This window comes from Salvia splendens, chromosome 6, assembly GCF_004379255.2.
Source record: "Salvia splendens isolate huo1 chromosome 6, SspV2, whole genome shotgun sequence".
NCBI lineage: Eukaryota > Viridiplantae > Streptophyta > Magnoliopsida > Lamiales > Lamiaceae > Salvia > Salvia splendens.
In genome coordinates, this window is record NC_056037.1 from 38,514,938 (window position 1) to 38,529,952 (window position 15,015).

General features: G+C 41.5%; 1 protein-coding gene and 2 pseudogenes across 1 annotated transcript; 2 read left to right on the forward strand and 1 right to left on the reverse strand.

The window, feature by feature from the left end:
* Positions 1-119: 119 nt before the first annotated feature.
* Positions 120-1,449, forward strand: LOC121809239 (WAT1-related protein At5g47470-like). The gene is made up of 5 exons (XM_042209771.1): positions 120-316; positions 403-468; positions 533-1,022; positions 1,086-1,234; positions 1,302-1,449. Exons 1-5 carry the CDS (start codon positions 120-122, stop codon positions 1,447-1,449), a joined length of 1,050 nt encoding a protein of 349 aa, XP_042065705.1.
* Positions 1,450-2,376: 927 nt separating this feature from the next.
* LOC121809240 lies at positions 2,377-5,403 on the reverse strand (annotated as a pseudogene).
* A 25-nt stretch (positions 5,404-5,428) lies between these two features.
* Positions 5,429-7,229, forward strand: LOC121809241 (annotated as a pseudogene).
* The last annotated feature ends 7,786 nt before the right edge of the window (positions 7,230-15,015 follow it).

The following is a 15,015-nucleotide window of genomic DNA, read 5'->3' on the forward strand; positions in this document are numbered from 1 at the left end:
CCATTTGTGCAATATTATTTCTTGATTGGAAGATTGGATAAGAGAGGAAGAAAGAAGGAGCTTTAATGTTTCAGCACCCACAAAGGAAAAGGAAAAAAAAAGAGAAAGGGAAATAAAAAATGGCATCAAACAAAGGGGAAGTGATAGAAGAAATTGCTGTGGTGATGGGATTGGTTTCTGTGCAATTCTTGTACGCGGGAAATGCAATTTTGCTGAGCATTATTCTGAAAACAGGAGTCGAACCTTCTTCTCTAATAATATGTTCCACTTTTGCTACTTTTCTTGTGCTCTCTCCTCTTGCAATCCTCTTTGAAAGGCATATCTAATTTATTTCCATTAAATTACGTAGTACTAGTACTATATTAGTTTGGTAGATAAATAGCCCGTCCATGCATGTTGCAGGAGAAAATGGCCTTCAAAGATCACTTACAAGCTTGTTATACAGTTGGTTTTACTTTCGTTTGGAGGGTAGGTATTTAATTTTATGTTATGCTACTAAACACAAGTATTTTGAATAGATTTGTGGATTCAGGGTGACAGTGTTTCAGTCGCTGTTCATGAAAGGAGTCCACCTGACCTCACCAGCAGTAGCAACAGCAATGCCAAATCTAGCACCGGGGCTCATCTTTTTCATCGCCTGCGCCTTCGGGTTAGAGAGAATGGACATAGGGTGCAAGTACAGCAGAGCGAAGATAGCTGGGACGATGCTGTGCGTGTTGGGAGCCGTATTGATGAGCCTCATGCAGAGCGCACCCAACGACCATTCCAACACCAAAACTCCCACTGACTTCAACAAACAAACAATCCTGGGTTGCACCTATCTCATTGCTGCTGTTTTTGTTCTCTCCAGCCAAGTTGTGTTGCAGGCTTTCACATTGAGGGATTTTTCAGCACCCATATCAATGTGTTCCATAACCTCGTTGCTAGGTTCGATGTTAACAGCATTAGTGGAGGTTGTCCAAGATGCGAATTACTGGGATTGGAACTACCATCTTCAAGATTTGCTTGGCTACTCCATTGTGGTAATTACTATATACTACTACTACTTCCATTCATAATTTCAAGAGGCTTATGATTTCGAACAGGCAGGCGGGATCAGCGGAATGTGTGTAAGCGTGAACGCATGGGCGATGAAGAAAAGAGGTCCGGTTGTGGTCTCCATTTTCAACCCTCTCGGAACTGTTATTTCTGCTGCCATCTCTATCTCATTAGGCGAATCCCTTGCTGCCGGAAGGTAGGAAGGAGTATATATGTTTTTTTTAAAAAAAAAAAAACTAATTTGTCTACATGTTTTATCGCAGCTTGGCAGGAATGTTGGTGATGTTCAGCGGTCTGTATTTGGTGCTTTGGGCTAAACGAAATGAAAGCAATGCAAAGACTCCCAATGTCGACCACCACGCCGCCGATGAAACTATTGTCTTTGATATTGAGAAGCCACTTTTAACTTGATTTTTTTTCATTCAAAAATGGGATTTTCTGTTGTAAAATGCGGAAGTTAACCTTGCTACTTTGATACCAGTATATCTCTTCACGTTTGCTTTAAATGTTGCTCCCTCCATCCCTATTAATTGTCCACTTTTGTCATTTTCGTCTGTCCTCCATTAATTATTCACTTTCACTTTTTTTACAATAAATAATAAGCAGGTCTCACACACTAACTAATTTCACACACATTTTATTATAAAACTAATACTCCTACTATATAAAAGTGAGACTCATATTCCACTACATTTTTTAACTCACAGTCTTTTACATTTCTTAAAATCCGTATTAAAATCAAAGTGGACAATTATTAAGGAACGAAGGGAGTAGATAAATTAGCTTAGATTATCTAATGGGATAATTTATTGTATTCCTATACCCAACTCCTATATGTCCGATGGATTAAATTTTTAACTTTCAAAATTTAAGAGCATTCAAATCACGCCCAAGATCGCATCTAAATCTCTCTCAATTTCTAATATTTCACTACAAACAAAATATGGCTAAGGACGCTTTTGTAGTTAATTTAGGACATTATTTTAAGTTTTTATATACTTCAACAACGCTTCAAAAAGCTGTCTTTATTGGTGGTGTGTTAAATAAAAATAAAGACTCAAATAACAAGTGCCAATGAAGTAAAAGAAATTTAGTTCACTACATGAAAATACTAACAGCATCATGCTTGTCAAAAAATTGTAAAACTTACCTAAAATTTAGTTCAGTTCCATACAATTGATAAACTTTGGTCGCACATTCACTCATCTGTCTAAATAGAGACCAAGGGAGTAATACTTTTTAGAGGGAATATTTTTTTAGTATGCAAACTTTGTTAAAGTATCAATTTTGGTCCATAACATTTAAAAATATCTTCAGAATCAAAAGAACAATCAACTCTGCCCAAAACTTTTCATATATCATTATCCTTATAAAGTAAGAAAAATAAAACATAGTAAGGGGCAAGGCAAACAAACCAGTGAAAATGATATCAGAAAATGAAAGAATGACAATCAGCAGGACGAACAAGATTATGTAGGTTATCAGAAAAAATGAACTTGGTGAAAGTGGAACATCAATGCAAATATTACCTCGATTTCACTAACGCCTATCTGTTTTGCCAGTTGACCTCTTGCCAGAAAACAAGTGTTTTGGTTTGAGAGTTGGTATGACTCTGTCCGCTTCTCCTCTACGCGCCTCCTTGTTCCTGTTTTTGCTTGAACTTTTAGCAATCTTGATAGCCTTCTTTTTCTGGGCAGAATCTTTGAAGCCCTCTCCAGGGACAACTTCACTCGGTGGTCTTGACATCGACCTTGACCTCGACATAGATCTTGACTTCAAGCGCATTTTCTTATTTTGTTTATCGCCATCAACTTCCATGGACTCTACTCCATCAGTGGACCTCTCCCTCTAGCGACCCCTTGATTTGCTACGAGCTCGGTCAACAGCCATTGATGGATCAAGTCCAAGAGATGATAGCTGTCTCCCCATTCTTTCAGATGTAAACCTTTTATCTTTATCGAATTTTCTGGGAACAGTTGGTCGGCTCTCTGCAGTGCTCTTCTTAATTCTATGCTGTTGGATAAGTAAACTCTTCTTCTTCCTGATCTCTGTAAGTGCAGCCTGTTCTTCAGGGGTAAGCTCAGCCCCATCCATCTCAAAATCATCGTCTTCCTCCAGTCCTTGGAGAACACCTTCTTCTCGCTCCAATTCCTCGAGTCTCATTAATATATCAGGGTCGAGGAAGTCTGCTACATTGTGCCCATCAAGGAATTCTGGCAGGATATCCTCTTTCCATTCATCATGGGCAAGAATATAGCGCTTTTTCAAGCTAGCAGAGTACACACCTGCCCCTCCATTCTCATTCTCAAGATCTCTCTCCAGCTTCCTACTCTCCTTGCCTGCATCATCCTCAGCTTCCCTGGCTCTAGCTTCCAAAACAGACTGCGGTATAAAAGCAGGCCTTTCCTTCTGATCACGCGGCTTAGGCATGGCAACATGAAAGCGGTTCAAACAGTCATTCAACTTTTTGGACTTCATTTTCTGCTCCACTCTTTGATCCAATAGCCTTTCACAAGCAGCATTCTTTACAGCTATTACACCTTCCTCAGTCAAAGTACTCATAGTCAAGAGCACATTACTAACGTCTGTTGCTTCACCCCCATGGCCTACTAGAGTTTTCATAGCTTCTAACTTCATCTCCTGATCAGTTTCATATCATCTTCGGGAAGCCCTTCCAGCGCCTGCAAGTCAGTCTTATTGCAGACAATGATGAGGGGTTTATTCATAAACAATGACTTGATGCTATCAAAAAGAGCAGCCTGCTGAGCAATGCTATAACCACAAGAACCAGAGATATCAAGGAAAAACAATACTGCAGCTCTGAGATGTGCAAGAGCTGTAATGCTGCACATCTCAATAATGTTACGATCCTCAAACGGCCGGTCCAAAATCCCAGGAGTGTCAATCACTTGATACCTCAGGTACTTATAGTCTGTATGACCAACAAACAAGGACTTTGTGGTGAAAGCATATGGTTGTACATCAACATCAGCTCTGGTGATTTTGTTCATGAATGAACTCTTGCCCACATTGGGGTACCCACAGATCAAGAGAGTTCTAGTATTTGGATCAATAGAAGGTAATCTAGCCATGTGCTGTCTTATCTGCTCAAGATAAGCTAAAGTAACCCTTTTAATAACAGTACACATACGCCCCAGGGCAGCAACCTTGAGTGACTTACAGCGATAGAGAGAATCTACATACTTCAATAGTCTGACATAGTCCTTAGCAATCTTACCAATGAGGTTCCTTGCAGTATTAATTTGGCCCAGAGCAAGCTTGTAATGGTCTTTGTTATAAAGAACATGCAGCAAGTCACCATAGAAGGGGTGAATGTCGTTCAGCCTGGGGAAATCATCAATAATTGTTGAAAGCTTGTCGTGAAAATTCTACTGGGTGAACTTCACCTTGCGCATGTAAAACTGCCTGAGACGTGAAATGGCATATCCCTTGTGCACTTGGGTCGGGTTCGGCGTTGTGTACGAGAAAGAATGATGTCGATGAATTCCTAAACTGTGAATTTAAATCGCCGTACAAACAAAATGTAGCAAGAAGAAAGCTGCAAATACATATAAATTCGGAAAAACACAACCCGGACAAAAGTAATCACCATAACGTAGCTAAGTAATAACAAGGCTAGAAGAAATTGATATGAAGTAGTAACATCTACTGGATTACCTTTGGTGTTCCGAACAATAATCGAGCACATTAATGAAATATTAAATCCACAAAAGATTTTTCAACCAAACCAAGCTTCGGTGGTGAAAACAAAAAGAGAATTTGGTGCATTAAGGAAAACTCGATTGAAAACATATAACATAGATCCCGAAAACGAAGAATAAAAAAAAAAGCGAAAGCAGAAACATCTTACTATTTCGGCGATGGTGAGAGTTGCGATTGGCACCCTAATCAGACTATACTTGAGAGTTGAGACCTAATTGGATGAACCGGGCCGGGCCGAGCCTGACCTTTTTTAAGTTAAAAATTTTATATTTTAAAATGAACCTTTTTTACAATTAAGAATTAATTTCTATGAGTTTATTTAAATTTTAATTTATTTTACACATTTCAAAATTTGAATAATAAGTCATAAATTTTAAAAAAAATCTAAATTGTTTCATTTAACTAAATTTGTTTTACTAACTATGTCCCACAATAGAAGTGTTGTTTAGTTATTTTCACCCATCTATATTCCACTTTCACTATAAATAGTAAGTAGACCACCATTCCACCGACTTATCCACTCGGCAAACTATATGAACTTACCCTTAAAACGTGAATAATCTGGAATGAGAGAAATCCGTCCTTCAATTTCTTAGCCTCATCAAACAAGCCGGAGATATTGTGGGGTTTTTTACCCTCCATAATCCATGAATCTACCACAGAAATTATGCATTTCATGCCTCGTGAGCAAGCATTTAAGAATGGAGGAAGACAGGAAGTCATGATATTAAGGTAAAAAATATGATCATCAACAACGTTTTTCAAATTTGTGTAAAAGGATATTGGGTACCCGATATCTAAACACGAAAAATCAGGTAATTGGAAACCTGATACCCGATTTTTCAGGTTTCGGATCGGGATCGGGATCGGATAGTGAGATTTTGAATGATCGGATATCGGGATACCCGATCGGATATACCTGAATTATCCAATTTTTTTCGATTTAATCTAGAGTATATTGACAATATCGTGTTTGTCACACCCCAACCAACCCTTTTGTCGTATATTATACTCCATCTGTCCCGCTACAAGTGAGGCGCTCCAAATCGGACGTTGTTTTACAAAAATGATAATAAATAGTTAGAGTAGAGATAAAGTAAAGTAAGTAAGATAATAATGTATAAACAACTCTCTACTATATTATTCTCTCTCTTACTTTATTTTTTCTTCACTTTAACTATTTATTATTACCTTTGCAAAAACACGGCCAGAAAGAAACGCCTCACTTGTAGTGGGACAGAGAGTATAATTATGAAATTTTTAATCAAATAACCTACATATAAAATTTGTAACACACCCATATAAAATAAAGACTAAAGTCCCAAAAATGGTCCTTAACATATTGCGTTTTTTTATTTTGGTCCAAAACATTATCTTTTGAATTATTCGGTCTCTCGCATTTGAAATCGGATCACATTTGGTCCATTTTGGACGGTTCCGTCAAATTTTTGACGGTTTTAATTACCGGGTCACAAATCCGTCACTAATCCGTCACTAATTGGGAGAAACTGATTTGTTATAAATCTGTTACTAATCCGTCCCTAATCCGTCACAAATGTGATCCGATTTCAAATGTGAGGGACCGAATAAGCGGGAGGTGGTGGAGGCCCTCTTGGCGTTCAGCAAGGGGGAGGCGTTTTATAATAAGATCGGGCGGGCGTGGAAGCGGGGCTACCACCTCCACGGCCCGCCCGGGACAGGGAAGTCCACCTTGATCACTGCCATGGCGAACCTCCTGGGCTATTACGTCTACAACCTCGAGCTCACGGCGGTGAAGGACAACACGGAGCTGGAGAAGCTCCTGATCGCGACCTCCAGCAGGGCGGTGATCGTGATTGAGGACATCGACTGCTCTGTCGACCTCACAGGGCAGAGAGTGAAGATGAGAGAAAAGGAGAAAGAGAATGAGAACAACCAGGTGCTCCATAGGTTGGGAATGGAGGAGAATGAGACGAAGAGCAGCAAAATTACTCTTTCTGAGCTGCTGAATTTCATAGATGGGTTGTGGTATGCTTGTGGAGGAGAGAGAATCATTGTTTTCACGACCAACTATGTGGAGAGGTTGGATCCGGTGTTGATAAGGAGAGGGAGAATGGATAAGCACATTGAGATGTCGTATTGCAGCTTCGAAGGGTTTAAGGTTTTGGCGAAGAACTACATTGGGGTAGAGTGGCATGAGCTGTTTCCGAGGATCGAGAGGTTGTTGGGGGGAGGTGGAGATGATGCCGGCGGATGTGGCGGAGAATTTGATGCCGAGGAGCTTGGCCGGAGATGCAGAGGAGTGCTTGGAGAGTGTGGTGAGGGCGCTCGAGGCTGAGCAGAAGAAGTTGAACGCAACAATGATAAAAACACCTCTCCAGCGGAGAATATTAACGGGATCCTCGTCTCCGGAGGAGAAGATAGATGGAATGCGATTTGAAACAGAGGATTCCTCGGTCGAACCTTTCATGAAACAGTCATTGGGGTAGAGGATATTATATATATGATACGGATTTGTGACGGATTTGTGACCTGGTAATTAAAACCGTCAAAAATTTGACGGAACCGTCCAAAATGGACCAAATGTGATCCGATTTCAAATGTGAGAGACCGAATAATTCAAAAGATAATGTTTTGGACCAAAATCAAAAAAACGCAATATGTTAAGGACCATTTTGAGACTTTAGTCTAAAATAAACTCAGAAATCAACACTTATATGTTTCATATTTCAAAACATTTTGAACTGTACTGATACTCTTTCACCACTCTATATGCTATACATTGGTGTACATGCAAAAATTATGAGGAGGAGAAGGTTGCCAAAATGCGTCAGCAGCCGAACCTGCTAACATGTGCTAATATCTTATTCCTGAAAAATATTAGTGGTTTATATGAGCCACAACTCAGTGTATACAAATCTCACCTTTAATTCCACATCCCTGAAATCAAACATATTCTTTAACCAGTATATATATAATAATAATCAACAAAATTAAAAGTGATTCCATATACATATGCACATACCACTTTGTTCAGTTTATTATTCTGTGACAAATCAAGTCTGGTATCTGCCCGGGATTCCATTGTATATGACCCAAAGGTCCCATTGCCTTTGTACATAAATATATGACCCGAAGGTCCATTGTCATTGTATAATATGACCCAGAGGTCTCATTGCCATTGTATACATATATATGACCCGAAGGTCCATTGCCATTGTATATATGACCCGTAGGTCCATTGCCATTGATATCAGATCCAGTGCAAGACTGTCACAGATCCTCTTTAATCCAATGATTCAAATAAATCCAAAATCATGTGCAAACATATCAATTGCATCAATTACATATTTCTATCATATAATTCTTTTACAATCTATAAAACATCTCCATTGCACCAATCACATATCCATATCATATTCCACCATTTATATCAAATAACCCATAAATATATCAGAGTCACATTATATAATCAAATTATTCACTTTATTTAACACCTAGCAAAGAAGCACATAAAACATAAAACATGTAAAATTAAAAGTGTGATTTATACACACCTTATTGCAGTTATTTGAATCCATGATTTTTCATCCTTCGTTCTATAAATTTCTCCTCTCCGAATAATATTTCCCTCCTTCGTTTTATTTTTCGTTGCTGGTTTCCTACTTCTCTAAGTTTTTCGCCCTTCCATTTTTCTTTTTACTATTCCTCTCCTTTTCTACTTGATAAAAATCAAGTATAAATATGCGTATGCTGTAGTCAATCGGCCGACACAAAAATGGATCACTCTCTCCTTTTTTTTTCACAAACCTTCTAAATTATATACATATATCAAACACTTTTATTTTGTTCTATACATGGAAGTTTGATATTTAGCTACATATTCATTTTAGAAATATACAAATGGCACTCTTATATATATATATATATATATATATGTGCATGCAAGCTTAAAAATTGGCCACGTAATACATGATCTTTTAACACATAACTAAAACATATTCTTCATTTTATTATTAATATAAGTTAACCCTATATAGATGTCACACTTATTTTACTATTACATTTAAGATTCACGTAAATATACTACTTCCAAGCACGCACACGCATTATTACATATGCACATGAAGTGAGTTGGGCCTGCCTCTCGACTCTAATGTCGAATGACTAGACTCGGGAGTAAGCAAGTATGCACATATGAGAATTAATGCAAGGCTCGGTCCAGACACAACGCTCCTTAAATCCACTGGATCACTGGGTCCAGGAACTCAAGAGAACTACAGTGTTTTTGTCGTTGGACACACTCGACTCCCCTTCAAAAATAAATCCCTCAACCCGATTACTATGAATTAGTATAGGGAAGTGGGGTCGATCCCACAGAGATGGATTCGCAGGGTAGTGCTAAGAGACTATGGAAACAAACGGCTGCTGCCACGCAAAGGGGTTGAGATTTTAACTACCACTAGATCTAGGCAAGAAATGTAAACGCTAGACCTAGGACACAGAAAACTTACTGGAATCAGACATCAAATCCGAAAGACACAATCACTTCCTTGACTGAGTAAATAACTAACTGATTGAGACTAGGCAGAAAGAATAAAACAGCGGGGAACATGATTCCAAACATAGCAAGTACGGTAAAAAGCTGCAGATAACAGATCAGCTCCAGCTAGCTTCGCATGCAAAGTTCCTAACAGATTCAGAAACGCAAATGCAGAAAACAGAGCACACTTCCAGATTCGAACAGAATATAGAAATTTGGATGCCTGAAACTTGCTACAAATCGGAAATAAACCAGATCTACGTAAACTAGGCGGAATGAAATGAAAACACGTAAGCTAGGCATGAAATTTAAACACTCCTGCTCAGAATCACGTCGGACGCTTAATCCACTCCGGATCCAAGCAATCCAAACTCAACAATCAACCAAATCAACTCCATAACTCCGATTCTAACAGATCTGCTCCGATCACCGCCAAATTCAATCAATCAAGAACAATCTGCAAACAAATCACAAACTCCAGCAAAAACCCAACCTCCGATTCATCCAAAAAACAGAACCATTCTTCAGATCCAAACGAAAAATATCAGCAAATAATCAGAAACCAACTGCAAAAAATAAACAACTCCGACAATCCAACTCGAAATCAAGCGCACTCAGCCAGCAAACCAGAAATGAACACAATAGACATAAGCGAAAGTAAAATCTGGAATAAAACAGGAAATATTGGTTAACAAAAGAAAACCGAGCTTCGAACAGCGAAGCTCGGCGGAATCAGTGTAATAGCAACGGAAATGTAAATTGTTTCTTCGCCCTTGAACTAGGACGGTGTTACAACCCTCGAACCACTCTTGGAAAGCTAAAATGTGAACCCCAGCCAAGTGCTAACTGGAATCTCTCGCGAATTTGGAGTCAAGTGTGTGGAAAGGTGAATCGAGCAAGGGGCTGTTAATGAGGCCTCCCCCGAGAAGGTCCCTCCAGCCTGCATGCTTCTCCCTTTTATAGATGCGGACATAGCCTTGTAGAGTTTTCGTAGAAATCCCTATTCTACCCTTCAACTCCGAGGCTTCCTCCGTCTAGCAATTTTCTTCCAATTGTTCACCCTTTCGCCAGTTTCCTAGGACCATGCAAGCGTCCTCTTCTTTTCCTGGATCTGGCGAAAAACTTCACATACCTGACTTAATTCAATGCGTTAGACCCAGTAATTTCTTGAAATGAACCCCTAGACCGATGCATGAAATTAGTCTTATCAAACTGCTCACACTTAAACCATGCTTGTCCTCAAGTATGAAAGACAAGAAAATAGGAATAAGGCGAATTTCAATGCATGGTTGCCAAGTAAAACTTTAAAAAAAATGAAAACAAAACAAACTCCTAGACCTAAGCAACTACGGACTTAGAAAAGAAAATAACACAAAGAACAGAAACACAACAAAACAAACAAGCATGAACTAGTTTCGAATTTTTAATCTACTATCCCCACAAGTTTAAGTTCAATCTGATCGATTACAGTCTTCAAATCTTCCCCCTTCCTTCGTCTGCCTAAACGGTCTGTCAGTTAGTCAAGATAGCCTATTGATTTCCCATCTGTTAGGTTCGCTCGATCACTCATTCCTCACCAGGGATGTTAGGATCAAAAACTCTCCAAAGTTAGAGTTATACCAATGATGCGTCGGGTTATGAGAGTTTTCTCCCTATTCTTCCTCCTTTCCTATGAATTTCCCTGGGCCAGGCTACGATATATATATATATATATATATATATATATATATTTTTACAACCCCTTTCCCCTGGACTTCGTCCAGCTTATTCCTCCTTTTTTCCCTGGACTTCGTCCAGCTTATACCTCCGGTTTCTGGACTTCGTCCAGCTTATTCCTCCTTAACCCATTTTTTTTCTCCTTCATACTCTACTCCCTAAGCATCAAGTGATAGCCCATTGTTTCATGTTAGCTCTAAAAGTGTTTAGGCTTATAACTCTCTTTATAGTAGGGCTGTACAGCTAGGTTATCCAAGGCGTTTTCCATCGCCCTAACTTCATTCAGATCGCATTCGGCTTATTAAGGAAGAAAGTGTCAAAGTTGATCTGCTTTCTCTCTTCAATCACTCTTACTAAGGGGATCTTGCCTTATTATCTAGCTAGCTCATGCGAAGCACACATCCTAAGACACAAAAACGATACTTACTCCCCCCCCTCCCTCTTCACTCAAGCGTGTCCCCAAGCCATCGTAGTGAAGGGGGGAAAAGGGAAGTACTAACAGCAGACTGATAAAGCAAACAACAACAAACACAAATACAGAGCAAAACTTCTCACACTTAGACCGAGCATCGGGCTAAGTGGGAGAAGGCGCAACAAACAAACTAAGGCATGCAAAAAAACAAAACACCCCCTTCTCACACTTAGACCAAAAGTTGGGCTAAGTGTAAGAAAGGCAACACATATGTACAATTACAGAGCATGCTGGCATATAAGAACACAAACAAAACGGAAAAGAAAATAAAAAAAAAATAAGGGTTACTTGGCTCCGTGGGGGGTTCAATTCGGGGTCTGGCCCCCGCGAGGGCCAGACTTTGGTGGCGTGTCTGGTGGGTCACCTTAGCTTTCTTTCTGGCTGGCAACTCCAGCTTCTCTTGTCGTTCTTCTGTCGAGCGGGGTACGGCTGTTTTCAATATCATGGGCCGAGAGGGAGATGGAGTAGTCTGGGGCCTCGGGGCATGCGGTGGCTTCTGCGCAGTCAGACTTCCTTGACCTGGCGTTGTAGAAACGCCGCTAGGCTTCGGAAGTTCCTTCGGTGTCTCTGGGAACCTTGCTCTAAGCCACTTTGTCATTGCCATCATCAACTCAACACCTTCCGTCATCTTTTCAGTACATCTGGTCGATGTCGCCACAAGATCAGAAATGCGCCCCTTGAGGGCCACCATTTCCTCCCTAACTTTCCGAACTTCTACTCTTATTTCTTCCATCTCCGTTCGTACTCCGGCGACTTCCTTCCTCACTTTCTCAGCCTCACTACTATCCTTCCCTTTACCCCGCAGGGACACAATTCCTTCCAGAACCATCTTCATTTCTGACCTCATCCAACCAACCTCCTTTCGCACTTCCTCTACTTCTATTCTGGCTCCTGCTTCCAAACCAGCAGTATTCTTCACTTCCACCACATCGGATTCCTGTTTCACCTGAGTCTCTGACTGCCCAACCTCGTAAAAGCAAACCTCCCTTCCGCGTGCAATCAGCAACCCTTTATTGAAAAAATAATCCATGTTAAAAACCTCAGGGGGCGAACACATCTTTACCTCTCGGCATGCCTTATGGATCTTCATGATCACATTCCTCTGCAGATAAGCTCCGAGCAAGTGGCACGTGTATAGGTGCCGGGAAGGATTTGCAGTCACTTGATGGCAGGCTTGGGCTATCCAGTAGCCCAAGTGAACTCTTACCCCCGTAGCCATGCACCATGTGAAGTACAGATCGGCGGTAGTCAGAGCGTTGTTGGCTGTGCCCATTAAATTGTAACTAATAAAAGTCTGGGCAAACCTCAGGACCCTATTTTCGATGTGGTGTGCCTTCGAAAAGCTTGTTTTAAACTGACCCACCCTCGGGTGAGTCAAGAACTCCCATGCGCTTTGCACTTTGAATCCCGGCGTCATTTTCGGGGGACCAATCATCCTCTCGCTCCACAGGCCTTCATCGTCCTCCGTTCGCGTCTGCAAACCCATCCGCAAGGTCCATTCCCGGATGCTCATCGTATGTTCCTCACCGAAAAGTCTGAAATGAATGGAGTCGGCATCCAAATCGGTAGTGGACTTAAATCGGAAGGTGGAAAAGAATTCGCCGGCCAGGTCAATCGGAACCTCGGTAGTACTGTGCTTGAGCAACCAATCGAAGCCTATTGCGTCGATATAAGTCCGGAATTCATCGTTGCAAGCAATCGTTTTGAGCTCCGATGAGCTATACATCTTTCCGGACTTAGCGACCTTCCCCTCAGTACTCTTCTCCTTATAAATGGCCGTGCACTTTGGGTCGTCAAACGTCCTCATTTCATCTAGCAAGTTGTTTGTTATCCACACTTCGGTTGGCTCAAAGTTGAATTCCTCTTCTTGTTCCTCTTCCGAGTTGCTGGACTCAGAAGGGCTCTCGGTTTCTGCGGCATATGGCACCTTAGCTGCCGGCGGAAGTGTGGATTCAGTAGAGTTCCCTCTCGCCTTCTTGGTCGAGGAAGGAGCAATTTGTTTCCCCTTCCTTTTCTTCTCAGTCGCTTGGCGACGTTTCTCCTCATCACTCTCCCCCCTGCCAGGTCTGGGAGAGTTCACCTGTTCAGATGCTGCGGTCTCTGGACCCAGCAATTCTTCCTCCGTCGGCTCCACAGTTTCATCAATCTCATCAATGAGGCTCCGGCGAGCCCGCCTCCTAGCATCTCTGGGGTTGACCGGCGAGTCGGTCTCCTCTGGGATCTCGGTCAGATCCACAATCAACTTCACCCCGGCGTCAGCGGGTTCCTGGTTAAATTCAGAATCGAGGGCTTCTCTCTCCTTGGACAACAATGGGGTTGCCCCCGAGATGTAAACAGGGGTCTCTACCCCCTCAAATCCTTCTCCGACGTGGGCCTCAGCACCCACCGGTTTCTCAGGGGTATCCCCCTCCACATTTTGTTCAGAATTTACGGCCTCGTCGCCCCCACCTTCACCAACTATAGGGGCTTCCCCCCCCACAGATTCGTCCAAAACAGGGGTTTCCCCCTCAGTTGCAGAGTCTAATCTTGGTTCGCACATAGCCAACAATTCCAACCCTGTGACCAAATCTGAGTCGTCTTCACGATTCCCTGCGGTGGTTGGTTCCGGGCTAGGGGTCGTGGATTCTTGAATGTCCTCCGGTTGTGTGGTGGTCTCCGGAGCAACTGTCTGCTCTGGTACGGCAGTGGGTTCCGGAATGGCGAAGGCTTCTTGAACGGTTTCAGGTTCGGCGACGGGTTCTGAGACGGTCTCCTGTTGTGGTACACTAGAAGACGGAGCAGCTTGTACGGATTTACCCATTGCGGTTGCAAACATGGCGAATGCCTCCATCGCCTTCTCCGCACCCCCAAATTTCTGGAATAGCTCGGCCATAAACGCCGCCGCCCCAGAGTCGGCGGACCCTGAGGTGCTTCCGGTTTCTTGTTTGTTTTCAATGGATGTTGTTTTGGGGAATTTTTGTAAAGAATTTGGGGCGGAATTAGCAAATTAGGGTTAGAGAGAGTAAAAGGGGAGAGGAAATTGGGGATTTTTGTGTTTGTGAATATTGGAGAGAGAATAGGTAACGAGAAATAAAAAAAGCAAAACGATTATAGTGTAGGTATGAGAGAGGACGTTTTGGCAGGCGGTTGCAGGTGATGACGCTTGCGACCGTACGCCTCCCCATAAAGTGCCTTTTGAAATCCGAACCGGTACCAACTCCCTCCAAAATTTTTACTCCACAACTCCTTACCCTTGTGAATTCCTTCTGCAAAACCACACTTAGAGAAAAAACATTAAACTAAAAATTGAAACGCCAGACTCCCCGGGTCTAGGGTATGACAGTATCAAAAACATTCCTTAAGGAGTCTGGTATTTCGAAAATATTTTGGAAGATTATTTTTTTTCTGATTTGTTTGGGTTTTTCTTGATTTAAAGAAGGCGATTGAATATTTACAATTTATGTTCAAGTGTTCTCAAGATTCCCTAGGTCAGGTCATGCTAAAACTTCTTGGATGCTGGACCTAGGAAATTTCTAAGAACACTCACTTCCCAGATCTATTAGGC

Bases quoted from the DNA above. Each gene is read 5' to 3' on its own strand.
- LOC121809239 (XM_042209771.1), top strand. From the start codon at position 120: ATGGCATCAAACAAAGGGGAAGTGATAGAAGAAATTGCTGTGGTGATG. The intron at 469-532 runs GTAGGTATTTAA...TTGTGGATTCAG, and splicing joins GTTTTACTTTCGTTTGGAGG to GGTGACAGTGTTTCAGTCGC. The intron at 1,023-1,085 runs GTAATTACTATA...GATTTCGAACAG, and splicing joins TGCTTGGCTACTCCATTGTG to GCAGGCGGGATCAGCGGAAT.